The sequence below is a fragment of the Enoplosus armatus genome, chromosome 12, assembly GCF_043641665.1.
Source record: "Enoplosus armatus isolate fEnoArm2 chromosome 12, fEnoArm2.hap1, whole genome shotgun sequence".
NCBI lineage: Eukaryota > Metazoa > Chordata > Actinopteri > Centrarchiformes > Enoplosidae > Enoplosus > Enoplosus armatus.
In genome coordinates this window covers 8,363,392-8,377,176 of record NC_092191.1, presented here as the reverse complement: position 1 = coordinate 8,377,176, position 13,785 = coordinate 8,363,392, and the positions used below count along the sequence as shown (strand labels likewise).

The following is a 13,785-nucleotide window of genomic DNA, read 5'->3' as shown; positions in this document are numbered from 1 at the left end:
AAATGAGAGTGCTAATACATGTAACTGTGAAAGAGCAGGTAGACCTCTGAAACTATCATCATCACAAAGACAGTATTTGAGATTTTGATATTTTACAGAAACATTTTAAATATATATTCTTTATTATATCATGCAATACTCTCCAGAGAATGTTAATTAATTAAATCTACAGCTGTTTAATGACCCAGCCTCCTGCTAAGATAATGTGGTCATACTTATCAAAGAGGCTGGTGGTGGTCTCAGAGCAATGGACTGACCCCCGCAGAGTCTAGACTTCAATATGATGGAATGTGTATGAGATGATTTGGATTGAAAAAGCAAAAAAATCTAAATTTGGTGGTTCTTACAAGCAGTGCTGGAATGTAACTAAGCACATTTACTCAAGTAGTGTACTTAAGCACAAATTCGAGGTACTTGTACTTTACTGGAGTATTTCAATTTTATGGTTTTAAGCTCCACTTTATACTTCTACTCCACTATATCTCAGAGGCAAATATTGTACAAATATATAAATATATAAACTCTGGTATTAGTAATTTTACTTAAGGATCTGAATAATTGATTATAAGTATTGCATCTGAAGTCTCCCAATAACAACGGAGGCCATAATGACAGCAACATATTTATCTGCATACTTACAGACCTGCTATTTCACAGTTGGTGTAGAAGGCTGTGTGGGTCTTTTTCCTGAAGTTTTGCAGTATCCATAGCCCCCTTACATATCTACAACTACAACTATAGAACAAATAATAACTAATGACTGACAACAGTACTATCTTTTTAGCACTGATGGCAAAATGCTAACATCAGATACCAAATTAGCTCACTCAACCAGCCCCCCTCCCCCATAACCCACTGCTGAAGTGCTCTGGAACACCAACCTGCTCTACTGGGCTGCGCATCAAACCAGTCTCTGATGTGAATGTGTGTAATAGTGTCAATGTGAGGCAAGGCATTACTAAATTAAAAGCATTCATGCTCAGGGAACCCAACTTGGGTAAATAATAATTATTATATATTATAAAAAATGTTTTTAAATAATTAAAAGCATAAGTGAAAATAACGCAATCATGACTTGCGACACAAAACACAGATCATCTCTGTCAAAAAGTTTTTTTGTTTATTGACTTAAAATATGAGTATGATTGGCATACTTGAAATGTAACAAAATGTTTGCGTTTACCATTTTGGTAGTTTACATTCCCAATATTTAAGTACAAAAATCCCATATTTTGATGAAGAATGGAGCACATTGTGTTGAAAGCAGACAAAATATCCACTGATGACAGCCATGGGATGCTTTTTAACATCTCTTTTGTTTCCAATGTAATCCAAACGATTCATTCTTCAGTATGCCAGTTGTCATAATAAAGTTTATCCCTTGCCTTCAATACCTTTTGAACAATATTCAAGATTTGGGTGCGGCAACAATGTAAAAACCAAATACTTAAGATAAGAATAACATCATGTGCATTACAAATAAAAAATCTAAATAAATTCTTGCCTTGGTTGGCATCTTTATGCTGACTTATGTTGGTATGTGGTGCCCACTTTCTGTATAGAAAAACCTGATGTACTGCAGACCAAGACAGCTATCGATTCTATTTACAAATCAATTGCCATACGTCTTATTAAACATTTTAAAGAAAAACTTCACCCATAAATAATATGAAACTAAACAAAACAAACCCGGTTATCACAGAAAATTAAAATATTGTACCTGTAATGATTGTGGTCATTTTATGTCTTCATATTGGCAGAATGAGATTTTGATACTGCACTGGAGAAGTTGGACAACAGGTCTTTCTCAGGCCACTAGAGGCTGCCATTGCTCTACTATATCAAAGATGAGAGGCCTTTTACAAATAGTTCCTTAGATGTATCATTTTGTAGAAATTTAAAAGATAGTGTAAAATCAAAACACACATCTTTATAAATGGACATCTTTGTGTGTGCAATCAATCATTGTGTATCAAGTCAGAAATATCCAAATGTACACAAACAGAATATCATCATTGTATAATCATTACTCTTGACAGAGAACTGCAAGAACATAAAACACAACCAATGTACTTATTGTCTCCACCATAAAAACCACAACAATCACATTGAACACAACAGCAGTTCACTGATTGTGGTGCCACACAAAATATTCACAACTCAGTTCATCAGAAGAATAATTTTCAGACTGGCTCAAAATCTCAGGAATATCTAGAAAACCAAAGATGAATATCACAAAAATAACAGATCTCTGTTGACTGTAAGGACATTGTAAGGACACAATTTAAGAACTTTTTATATTCCATCAGACACAGGAAAGCTATATCCATGTAGAAAGGCAATGTACAGAGGTTCTGATAAAAACACATGCCAGTCAAGAGGATGGCTGCTCAAATCAGTACAATGTAGAAGCCTGTGAACACAAAATAGTTTTTGTCTTGACTTTCAGTGACATATTACATAGTTTTGTTTGAAATGCAAAACCACTCTGCTCGTTACGGATCTAGCTACCCACAGAGAGAAATGAAATGTGAATCCCCGACACCGTGACAAAGATATCCTTTCCCCTTGTGTCAATTGCACTTCAATAATTCACCTGCAATGCATTTTAAAGCCCTTTTCTATTATTTTCTGCTCAGTTCATTTTCCCTCAGCTGTACTATCGTGAAATGGTAAACGGTTTTTCAAGGACAGAGGGAAAGCTTTCATCTCTGGACCTCACCTTATACAAACCTTTATGCATAACACACAGCTTTGCTAAATGGATGCACCGACACAAACACATACCTCAAGACCACCACATAGGATTGCTGTGCTTAACATACCAGCAAAGAAACACATTAAGGATCTCTAAGCAAAGAAACTCCACAGAAACAACTGGACGCTTCTTTCTTTTCCTTGTCCTATGTTAAATCTTTCGATTCCCTGTTATAAACCATCAAAACTTCCTGTCCTTTACGTGGACTCCCTGGGAATCCTCCTGTGGAAGACCACCGACTGCCTCTGCTGGAACTGCTGCTTCCTCCTTTTTTTCTGGTCCCAGCGGCACAGCAGTATCATTTTAAAAGTTGTACGGAAAGTTTTGTTGCACAGGGCATAACACATGGGGTTGACTGTGCTGTTGACGTAGCACAGCCAGTACCCTACTGCCCACAGGGTCTCCGGGATGCAAACATTACAGAAGGCATTGATCAGCACCATGATATTGTAAGGTGTCCATGTGATGATGAAAGCAAAGAGGATGGCACTGAGAGTTTGAGCTGCCTTCTTCTCCTTCACTAAGGACATGCGCTTCCTCTTGGTGATCTGAGTCCGAGCACGGGCTGCAAAACGCTTCGCCAAAGCTGCCTCTTTGAAGGACATAGGGACAGAGGGGGATTTAGTTGCGGTGCTGGTGGTACTGTCAGTGGCAGTGGTAGTAGCTGCTGGGGGACCATCCAGAGAGCCTTGGTCAGAGGTAGCCTGGATGGTAGGCATTGATTGAATCTTGCGTGAGCAGAAGTGTTGGTGGTAGCTATTTTCTGAACTGTTTGCTCCATCAGGAGTAGTTGCGGCAGTGGTGTTGGTGGTGACTGTTGAGAGGCTGTCTCGATTATATTCCGCTCCCCTGAGGGGATCCTCCTCTGAGGCTGCATCCAGATCCTCACATGAGGTCAGCTGGGAGTTGACAGCAGCCTTTATACCAGGCAGGCTGAGAACGATGGAGAAAATAGCATGACTCTGGGAAATCATCTCTCTGCCCCCACAGTCCTCGTCCTCCGAAGACCCAGAGTGGTCCAACGAGACCGCAGCATCATTGTTGTTCCAGCTGTCGCTACTGCTCTGGTCTGGATCACCATCCCCCTGCCGGGTACTACCAGGTCTCCAAGAGCGAACCCCAGGCCAGCAGTGGAAGCGGCCAACCAGCTCCCGACATCTGCTCTTCCTCTTGGACAACCTGGTCAGCTCATAGCTGCTGCAACTTCTAGAACTTCCTGTCTGATGAACAAAACGGGCTGTCTCGCCCGCACCATTCCCACTTCTTCCTCCTATCCCACCACGACCCCCTGAACCCTGCAACCCAGCTAACTCTTTCGAACGGTTCTGGGTCTCCTTGTAAATGCGCCAGTAGAGAACACTCATTATCGTCACAGGCAGGTAGAAAGCTGCCATGGCTGTGCAGAAGGTTATAGTGGGCTGTGAGAGGAACTGAATGTAGCATTGATCTGAGGGTACTGTCCTTTTACCCTCAAAATACTGCCATAGTAGGATGGCTGGGGCCCACAGAACAAGAGAAACAAACCAGGCTAGGCCAATCATGATCCCAGCTCGCTTTGTGGTCCGTTTTGCCCGGTAGGTCAAAGGCCTGGTGATTGAAAAGTAGCGGTCAAAACTGATGACCAGTAGGTTCATAACTGATGCATTGCTGGCCACATAGTCTATAGCTAGCCACAGGTCGCAGGCCCAGTTTCCCATGGCCCAGTAGCCCATCACAAGATAAGCTGTGTAGAGGTTCATGGAGATGACCCCTATGATGAGGTCAGCCACAGCCAAGCTCAGCAGGAAGTAGTTATTGACTGTCTTTAGCTGGCGATTAACCTTGAAGGATACCACTACCAGGATGTTGCCGATGATGGTGACCAGTGACAGCATGCCTGTCAGCAAGACAATGAGAACAACCTGCCACACAGGGTGACCTACCAAGGGATCAAGGGCTGCAGTTCCGTTCCCATTTTGGGATTCTGAGGTGAGGTTTAAGAGTTTGCTGGTGGAAGAGGAATTATCATCCAGGGTATTCACATGAAATAACAACCAGGGGGATCCTCCAGTTCCTGCTTGGTGAAGAGCATTGGATTGTGGGTAGGCTCCGGCTGCTGGGGGTGACGTGTTGGCAGTCAGGAAGAGACCAGGGTCTGTGCTGTTTGAGCTCATTGTTATGTCCTGGCATATTCTAAAGAGAAGGACAAAAAGACAGAAAAGGGAGGTAGAAAAGGACAGAGAGAGGGACGAGGGACTTGGCACAAAAAGGGGAAGTAGAGAGGGGGGAAAGGATAGAGTGACAGAGGATGAAATGGAGAAAGGACACATGAGTAGTTGACATTCCTATTCATGTCCAGTAGGTGACGCTAGAAACCTATTCTACCAAGCTGGGCGTCTGAAAAGGCTAAGATGTTTGGGTCTAATTTGTATATCCTGTTAAACAATCACTCATACATTAATTTGTAGACTATCTGTATACATACTGTCAATGCATTGCAAGACATATCTTAAATTACAACTTGATATCTGAATCAACAAGGCTGGATAGCCAACACTTTCAGTGACAGAGAAGACTGCAATCAACACCTCTTTCTTATGACACCCAACAAATTGCAAAAACATTTCACTTGCAGACAGGTAATGTATTTTCCCACATAGTTGTCTAGTTTGTAAACTGTGTTGGGATCGCATCTTGCGTAACATTAGGCCTTGGACAGCAGCGTTTTTTGTCCTGTCAGATCGGGTGCAGGCTGGCGATCTTTATTCAAAATTTAGCTCTGATATCTGGTGTCAGCTCTGGTGTCACTCTGTCTGTCAGTCAACCCCATACAGAGGAAAATTGCTTTCTAGTGATATGTTTTATAGTTATACTGCTCAAACTCTGTTGGTTTTTTTCTAAAATATGAACATGACAGAAAACAGCAGGTACCTGTTTGTACCAAGTCAAAGACTGAAAGAACCTTGGCTATAACATTATGCAGACATCAACCAAAAGATGGGCTTGCAGAAAGCACAAAGCATGGAGGACAAAGAGGAGACAAATAAATTGAGGAAGCACTCTAAGACCTTGGAAGGTACTCTGGCTTTACAGAGGTTTTTTTGGTGTCAGATTTATGATGCAAATTCCTGGTGCTGGTTATTTTGTCACCAGATTTGATCTAGGATCCAGGACCCCTCTAAGAAAAATATGGTTGAAGACAGATTTTGAGCAGAAAGCTACGCTGAGACAAAACCTAATGGTGAAACAGAGAGAAAATAGCACTGCAAGAGCCAGTAGCAGCATGATCCTGGGGAGTTTGAAGTGCTGTTTGTTGTTTGATAGGGGATCACTTCACGACGGAAACACAAACAATAAACAGAAGATCGTGCCGTTTTTGTCAAAGCAATTCTTGATAACTGGATAATAAGATGAGGAACTGTCATTTTGTATAGCAGCACGTCCTATCCAATTCAAGTTTGGCTGTGCAATCATTCACAATTACATGGCATGGGTATAGCTTAGTTAATTACATTCACATACCACGAGGAAAAAATTTGTGTTTATTAGGGTGTGCAGATTTCTTAAGATCTTTTGGATGATCATCATGATGTACTTTCTAAAAATATGTATCTCTGTTAGGTAACTGTTTAGTAACACTTTCAAATACGACAGAATTTGCTGTAGCAGTAAATACTTTTGGATTCATTCTATATCAACTGTGGGGGACTATACAAAGTGCAGCATTCGACCCTGTGCTTTGTTTTCATTGTAAAAAAGCCACGGACGCAGTGTTCTTCCGCTGATGTTTATGACAACGGTTCATTTCAAACCTGACACTAACCTGAGCCAGCCTGTGTGAAGGGAACAAACAACGACCAGTTACCATGGGGAACACGTAAAAACATCGTACCCTTCCAAACTGTTGCACACACACCATTTACACAAATATACTGACAAATACATGTGCTGACAAACGCGCTGATAAGCACAACCATAGCAGTATAAAACCATAATTGCACGCACACTATATCATCCCACAGGCAAAGGTATTTGAATCTGAGTGCAGCACCTGTGCCTTGACAGAATCTCAGACCTCCCACTGAGCTGTTAAAGAACCCCAGTAGCCAACAGCAACTCACAGCCATTTGTGACACTGAGCGCACACTGCTGCTACTATTATCAGGTGGCTCCCTTCTATTCCCACTGCGGACATGTATCACAGCATCCATGCACATACAGGGAGAGTACGTGCTCACATTTCACATATATACTGTTTATGTTACATGAGCATGCACAATCACATACATGCATCATGTACACCATATCTGCACAGAAACATACAGCACAGGCATGCGCACACATACAGTATGTGAATCAACCTAGAATTGTATCAAAGTAAAGTATGTGAAAAACAAAACCAGATGTAGATGAAGACAAATTAAACAACTCCTAATTGAGTAGAAAACAACAATGCCTGCCAGAACTAAGTAAAGAACTACACCGTTTATGATAGACCGCAAACTTAAAAGCCTCTTTAGAAGACAAAGTCTACTTTTAACTTTTCACAAAGCAAATTCTACTGAGCATGTGAGACAGCAATGTGTTGCTAATGAGTGTTAAACATCTTTTAATTGGCTTATGAGGGCAAAATGTGTCTGTGTGAAGATAAGGGCTTGAACAGTAGGGAAATCAGTTTTTAATCTGCTACCTTGACTTGCTGTAAACACAGAGGACGGAAAAATAAAATTAGAAAAACAAATAATGAAATTTAAAAAAACATGCACAGCACTGACTTACACCACGACATGTAACAATTAAGCCTTGCTGTTGCTGTATATCGCAATGGTTAACAACCATAAATGTATCTGTGTCTCCTGGGAGCAGAAACTGGCTGCACAAAAGAGGGAGAGTGGTTTTGTACTGTTTGTTTTCCCCTAAAATTGAACTGATCAAGCCTTTTCAGATGAAAACTGGCATATGACAACATTCTTTTCCAACATGGGTGGGCTAGCTAGACCTTTGACAACCAGCTGCTATTACAGTGAAGCCATTATAGTGTCTATCTCTCTCTCTCTAAGCCCACATTCAGCCCTATATCTTAAGTTTGACTCCCAGGCACGTAGGTGTGATGGTTTCAGGTACACAGAGAGATCAATACTCGTTTACTGAGTTGCAACAGAACGCGTTCCCTGACATTTTGAGGCATTTGTCCCAGCAGGGTTGGACAGGGCAATCCAAGTTGGGTCCAAGGATCCATCTAAATGATTGGGAGACTAATATACGGCCATTTCAGGTTTCTATTTTCAGCAACTAATCTAGCAGAGCAATGACGCGGGTAGATGACGTCCAGCAAGGATGAGTCATGTTGACGAGTACTTTTTAATAAAGGTTAAAAGCTGCTATAATTTGAATCTTGGTCACTTTGGATTCCCCATTAGTGCTACAACATACTTTCAGTTGCATCAAGAAGGTTTAATCAACTATTCTATTCTATTTCTATGTTTTAAAAGAAGATATTGTCAACTTGCTTTTTTCATGCTACCTTGTCTAAAACTTTCCAGTTTGGTCTCCCATTGCTCATATAGCACCTTATGTAATGTGCACTTTTGAGCTGGAGCCAAGTGTAAAGAGACACCTGGAGGCAGACAGGGGTTTCAGCAGTTTACTATAATAAGGCATTATTGTAAAAACAGCTCAGGCATAAGCAGCTTGAACACAAAAAAAGGCTACTGTCAAACAAGGCAGAACTAGACTCAAGCATAAACTCAAAACAAAAAATACTCTATACCAGCTACAAGCCAGGCTGAGAGAAACTAATCAACAATTGGAGAGCTAGATAGGAGTGACAAAACTGGAGGTGGCAAGTACAGGCTGAATGCATACGTATTTAGTCAGCAGATGCAAGCAATGGCTTTGTGATTACCATCATTGGCTTGGCAGTGCTGCATTGCCACACACTATGCAGATCGCTGCCTTGTGGCAAGAGAACAGACAGCAGGTGTAGGAGAGAGTCAGGACTTCAAACTGTGATCACTGTCACGTATTAAAATAAACAATGCCTTTGATTTAATCTCATTAAGATGTATTATTTAGAGAGCAATCCACTAGATCATCTCAGTAAAGCTTCTGCTATCCCTCCAAGCTGGATGATGTGGTGTTGCACCATAAGGGATAATAATCAAAGATATGCCATGCCTAATCCAGGTCATACTGAGTGAAAAAAGGTGGTGAGGGTGCTTGTTTCAGGGTGAAATAGAATCTGGCAAATAGTGCCACAACACAGACTGCTCTGTGGAGTTATCGATTTCTGTCTATTGAGTGAAGCAGCCTTGCTGATAAGCAAATCCTGGAATAGACCAACTCTGACCCAGAAGTTTCATCTTACATTTGCAAATACTACACTAACACAGGACGTAAGCTACAACTGCAGTGACATTTGCCAAAAATAGATTTAAATGAAGGTACAGTCGTCTCTAGAATAATACAAACTCTGTATGGTCTGCCCCGTGGATTAAAGAGTCTATATATAGAATCTATTTGATATCAACCATCCTCAAATTAGTAAAAAGAGGTGATGCCACAACAGCTTGTAACTTGGGAGGCATAAAATTAATATCTTTTCACAATTTGACCCTAAATAGAGACCAAATCTCCCTTAATCTCGACACAAACACACAGACATGCACACAGTGACCACCAGAGCAGGATGTATAGAAGAGAAGATGGGTAACACTACAAATGTATATCAATATTTGAAGTAATCACCAACTGAACATGCAAAAGCATGTGATGTAAAAGTGTCAGCAGTGACACAGCAACATGTTTTCATCATGTTTACTTGATGATGAAAATCATGGAATAAAGGCAAGATGATGATGATAATAATAATAATAATAATAATAATAATGACAAACAAATAATACAATTCATACCTATTAATTATATTGACCAAAATCAGGATTCAAAGTAGTAAAAAGACAACATGTGGTGGGAATCGATAGCTGTAGATTAGTAGATGTTTCCTTAGAGATATTCCTGGACTGCACACACAGCATGTGTCACATTGATCACAAAAAAAGGCTCTGACTTTTGGTAGCCCAAAGAGCAACCATATACTCACTTCTATTCTATTCAGCACAGTTAAGAATGAGCATATTGAAGTTCTTCACCCTTGTGCAAGCTCCCTGAAAGCTTTTCTTGACCCGTCATACATCCTCCAGCTGTACACAGAGCACAGGAACATAGTCTAGGAGCATCTGCAGTCTGTTGCTCTTTCTCCACCACCTCTGACATGTGGCCCAGGGAAACCTCAGAGTCACTCTGACAACACATTTTGTAGACTCATAAATGTCTTCAAACATCCATACAGGGGAGGTGTTTGCTCTGAACCAGTCGTATATATTAGAAGAACCGTGTAAATCTATGTTATTCAAATTGAACACAAAGCTCTACATCATTACAGTGGTGTAAAGTGTTGAGCAAAAGCCTGATTTTAAAACCTTAATTGAATACAGGCAGTGGTAACAGACACTGATAAACAAAAAAGGATGGTTGATAATGCTGTTTACAATGACAATGAATTATCTTTTTTTCCCTGTTTTGTTATACAACTGAATCTATATATAAAGACATAAAAGATGGATATAATAGATCATTTTAAATGATAGTGATCCATTTCATTATTTTTTCAAACAATTCCAGAGGGTGTAAGGAGGGAGTACGTAATGAAGTAGCAGAGCCTTGTCCTTCATAAGAGAAATAGGGACTTTGTAGTTGCACAGGATGAGCTAAGTCTATCTCAAGCTGGTGATGATGGGGCTGCTGCCAGAAGATGGTGGCGAGGGTTGTGAAACAGCACAAGGCCATCTGTCAGGTACTCACTGCTGACAAGAACAAGCATTTAGTGCCTACTTAGCAGGAGATGGACTTACTGGAGTCCATGAGCGATGCTCTAAGTCAACTCTTAAAGTTCACAGATAAAGTTCACAGGCAAATCTCGAGTGAGCGTGTTATTATGTGAAACCTTTATAGCACCTCCTCCGAACAAAGGCTGCGAAACCTGGATGTCCACCATCACTTTCGGTCTCAGTGAGAAATATGACAAAGCAAAAGATGACTTGCTGGACAAGTCATCACTTCAAGGCACTTCAAGGCACAACAGTAACAAGAACGATGCAATCAAAACAAAGGTGGTGGCTGACGGTGGAGGGAGACCACGATCCAAAAACTTCAAAAGCAGTTAGAGGAGACGCTGTGGAGGAGGAGAGCCAGCTGCTGCAGCTCTACCTGCCAAGAGGTACACATAGTTAGAAGCTATTCAGCTTACAATCTGTGCATCTCTGACACCAGTTCAACCTCTGACAGGAATTCAGTGAAGAAAGAAACATTGTGACCTGTTAGAGGGAAGATCTAAAACACCAGAATCACAATTTTTATACGATATCTTATACTATACATGGTCTGCTTTTTTCTGCAATAGCAATTCAATGTATTTACGTTTAGTAATTACTGTTCTGTTGTATTTCTGACACAATAGCTGCTCAAGGAGTGACACACACAAGTAATATTGAATATACATAGACTCCTTTTCACTTCATCACCTGAAACAAAGTGGCTTTTTATTTATACATTATAATCACTTAAAAGTAAGTTAATATCATTAATGGTCTATTGAAAGTGTCACCATCATATCAATCAAAATCTTCCTGAGGGAAGTGTGGTATGCGTGATAGGCTGTCTAGATAACAAAAAACTAAACCCCAACTTCTTTGAGTTAAGTGACAAAAGCCTGTGAAGCATCACCCTGTCACCTTGATTACATGCATCATATGTCCAACAATACTGGAAAATTATGGAGCAAAAATGTTTGTCTTAACACATTTGCTTTGTTCCCAACTTGGCATTTAGACTTGGGAACATCTCCATCTGCTAATATCGTGCATGAATTTCAGACACGTTGATCCCTACAGCTGTCTCCAAAGCATACCAGTTCAAATTAGGGTTTCAGTATAAATAATGTCCATGTGGTATTAATATGAAGTATTTGCCTTATTTACCACAAACGCGTCAGGCACCTCGCAATTACCGTGTGCCTTTTCACAAGAGCCAAGAGTCACATAAGGACACATTCAACCTCAGAGATGTCTCTGTAATTTATAGGAGGCATCTGAAAGGCCCATCTTTTACGCTGTTAAGTCCAATGGAGAAGAAATGTCCCTCTCAAAAGCACCCAACCATTCATCCCTTATCACAAACAGTGCGTGAGACGTTCTCTGCACCCAAGTAGCAAACATTAGAGGATGTGCTGAGGAGATAAGGTAAATTAAAAAGTCTGAAATATAATGGTGAGTTTATTGCACTGGATGACAAGAACCTCTCCATGGTGGGAAATATTAAAATCCCTAAATGAAACGAAGGGAAGAGAGTGTATAAAGCATTGCCTTTCAGCTAATGTGTGTCACTGAATAGCTGTCACTTCTGGCCGGTGTGCCTGATGTAACATGTGGGTGTTATTTTGCATAGTGTGGATCAATTTAAATATCAAATTGTTGATTAAATTGTTGATAAATGTGTGTATACATAAGAACTATATCATCATGTAATACTAATCGAGGTTAAACAGTATCTATTTAACATATAATACTGTAATTTGCTATGGTTTTTGCTAATATATTGATGATGAAGTTACAATTTTAGCAATAAACCCTTAACCCAAAAACCCCTTTTGACATTTTCCATCATATTTCATTATTTTTACTGTTGTCCTGTAAATACACAAAGTCATGCTGTGAATTACACTGAAAACAACCACAGTGGCTGATGGAATTAGCAGACTGACAGGAACTAAAGGGACACATTCGGCAGCTGAGAAACAGAAAATCAATGTATCTATCCCTCAGTTGGCCATTGTTACATTATGTTGCTTCTAATTTGCATAAAACTGAACACAAATTCCTCCTGTCAGCAAGTGACTGCACCAGCCATCATGCTGGTGTCTCACTTCTTGTCTCCCAGTGCTCGGAAATGAATGACAACTAATCACTTTGTTTGTTATTGCTGCTGGTGTGAGCACATGGTTAGACTAATTTCAGCCTACTGCTTCAGCAATTCAGAGACAATAACAGGTTTATAATAATATCTGGTCACAAATTAGTTAAAGGTTGCTGAGGTCAAAGGACAATTAAAATGTTGACCTGATGATGGCGAATATCTGTACCAACTTCATCGCAATCCATCACATAATTGTTGATAGATTTCACTCAAAACCAAAAATGGCAACCTCATGGCAGCAGCAGAGAAAAGGTCAGATCATCAAATGATTAAGGGCCTTTTCATGCCTGGAAGTCTGAACCAAGGTTTGCTCTTTGTTACATTATATACAATCGGTCCGTTTAGTTTTGGTTGCACATTGCGAGCTCACTAAAGAATTCGTCATCACCTACGTGAGCTGTGTCTCCCTATACCTGGAATTGACTGGCGTCCATTTGGCTGCTTTCTATTGCAGTTTGAATGAATGGAAAAAAATTGAAAAAAATGAATGGACAGATTTATTTTGTCGCCACTATTATATATATATATATATATATATATATATATATTTATATATACATACATATACTATTGTGGTCCGCGAGAGGTTTCACACCTGTAATTTTGCTTTGGATCAAACTGAAATGTCTGAAAATCCAAACGAAGGACCAAACAAGGTAGCTGTGAAAGGGCCGTAAAAATTTCATGGCAATTAATCTAATAGTTGTTGCAGTCTGGATCAAAGTGGTGGGCTGGCAGACCAACAGAACAACGCTGCTGGTACAGCTTAAAAAGACTGTAACAAAAAAAATACATCTGAGGCCAGGTGCCAGAGTAGATCAGGGCCTTTTTGAACAAAGCACTGTTGAGTCCAGTTATTTATTTCTTTGTTATATATGTTCACACTTTAGTTTCCAAGCCAACCCAGAGATAGAAGAGAATTGTCTACATAAATGTTGTGTAAGACATAATTATTTAATTTATCCAACACTACGTGTGTTCACATTCATCTACTGTAAAAGAGAGAAGGAATCATC

At 40.2% G+C, this 13,785-nt stretch overlaps 1 protein-coding gene across 2 annotated transcripts in view; it reads right to left on the bottom strand.

Moving 5' to 3' along the window:
• Positions 1-2,955: 2,955 nt before the first annotated feature.
• The window catches only part of chrm3a (cholinergic receptor, muscarinic 3a), a 69,430-nt gene continuing 58,600 nt past the window's right edge, over positions 2,956-13,785 (bottom strand). Inside the window, exons 3-4 of one of the 2 annotated variants that reach the window (XM_070915923.1) lie at positions 4,817-4,930; positions 2,956-4,735 (exon numbers count right to left, since the gene is read on the bottom strand). In XM_070915923.1, coding sequence (XP_070772024.1) covers positions 2,956-4,735; positions 4,817-4,911 — 1,875 coding nt within the window. In that variant the 5' untranslated portion in view covers positions 4,912-4,930. Of the gene's footprint in view, positions 4,931-13,785 lie in introns of both variants that reach the window. The other variant, XM_070915921.1, reaches the window with a different exon arrangement.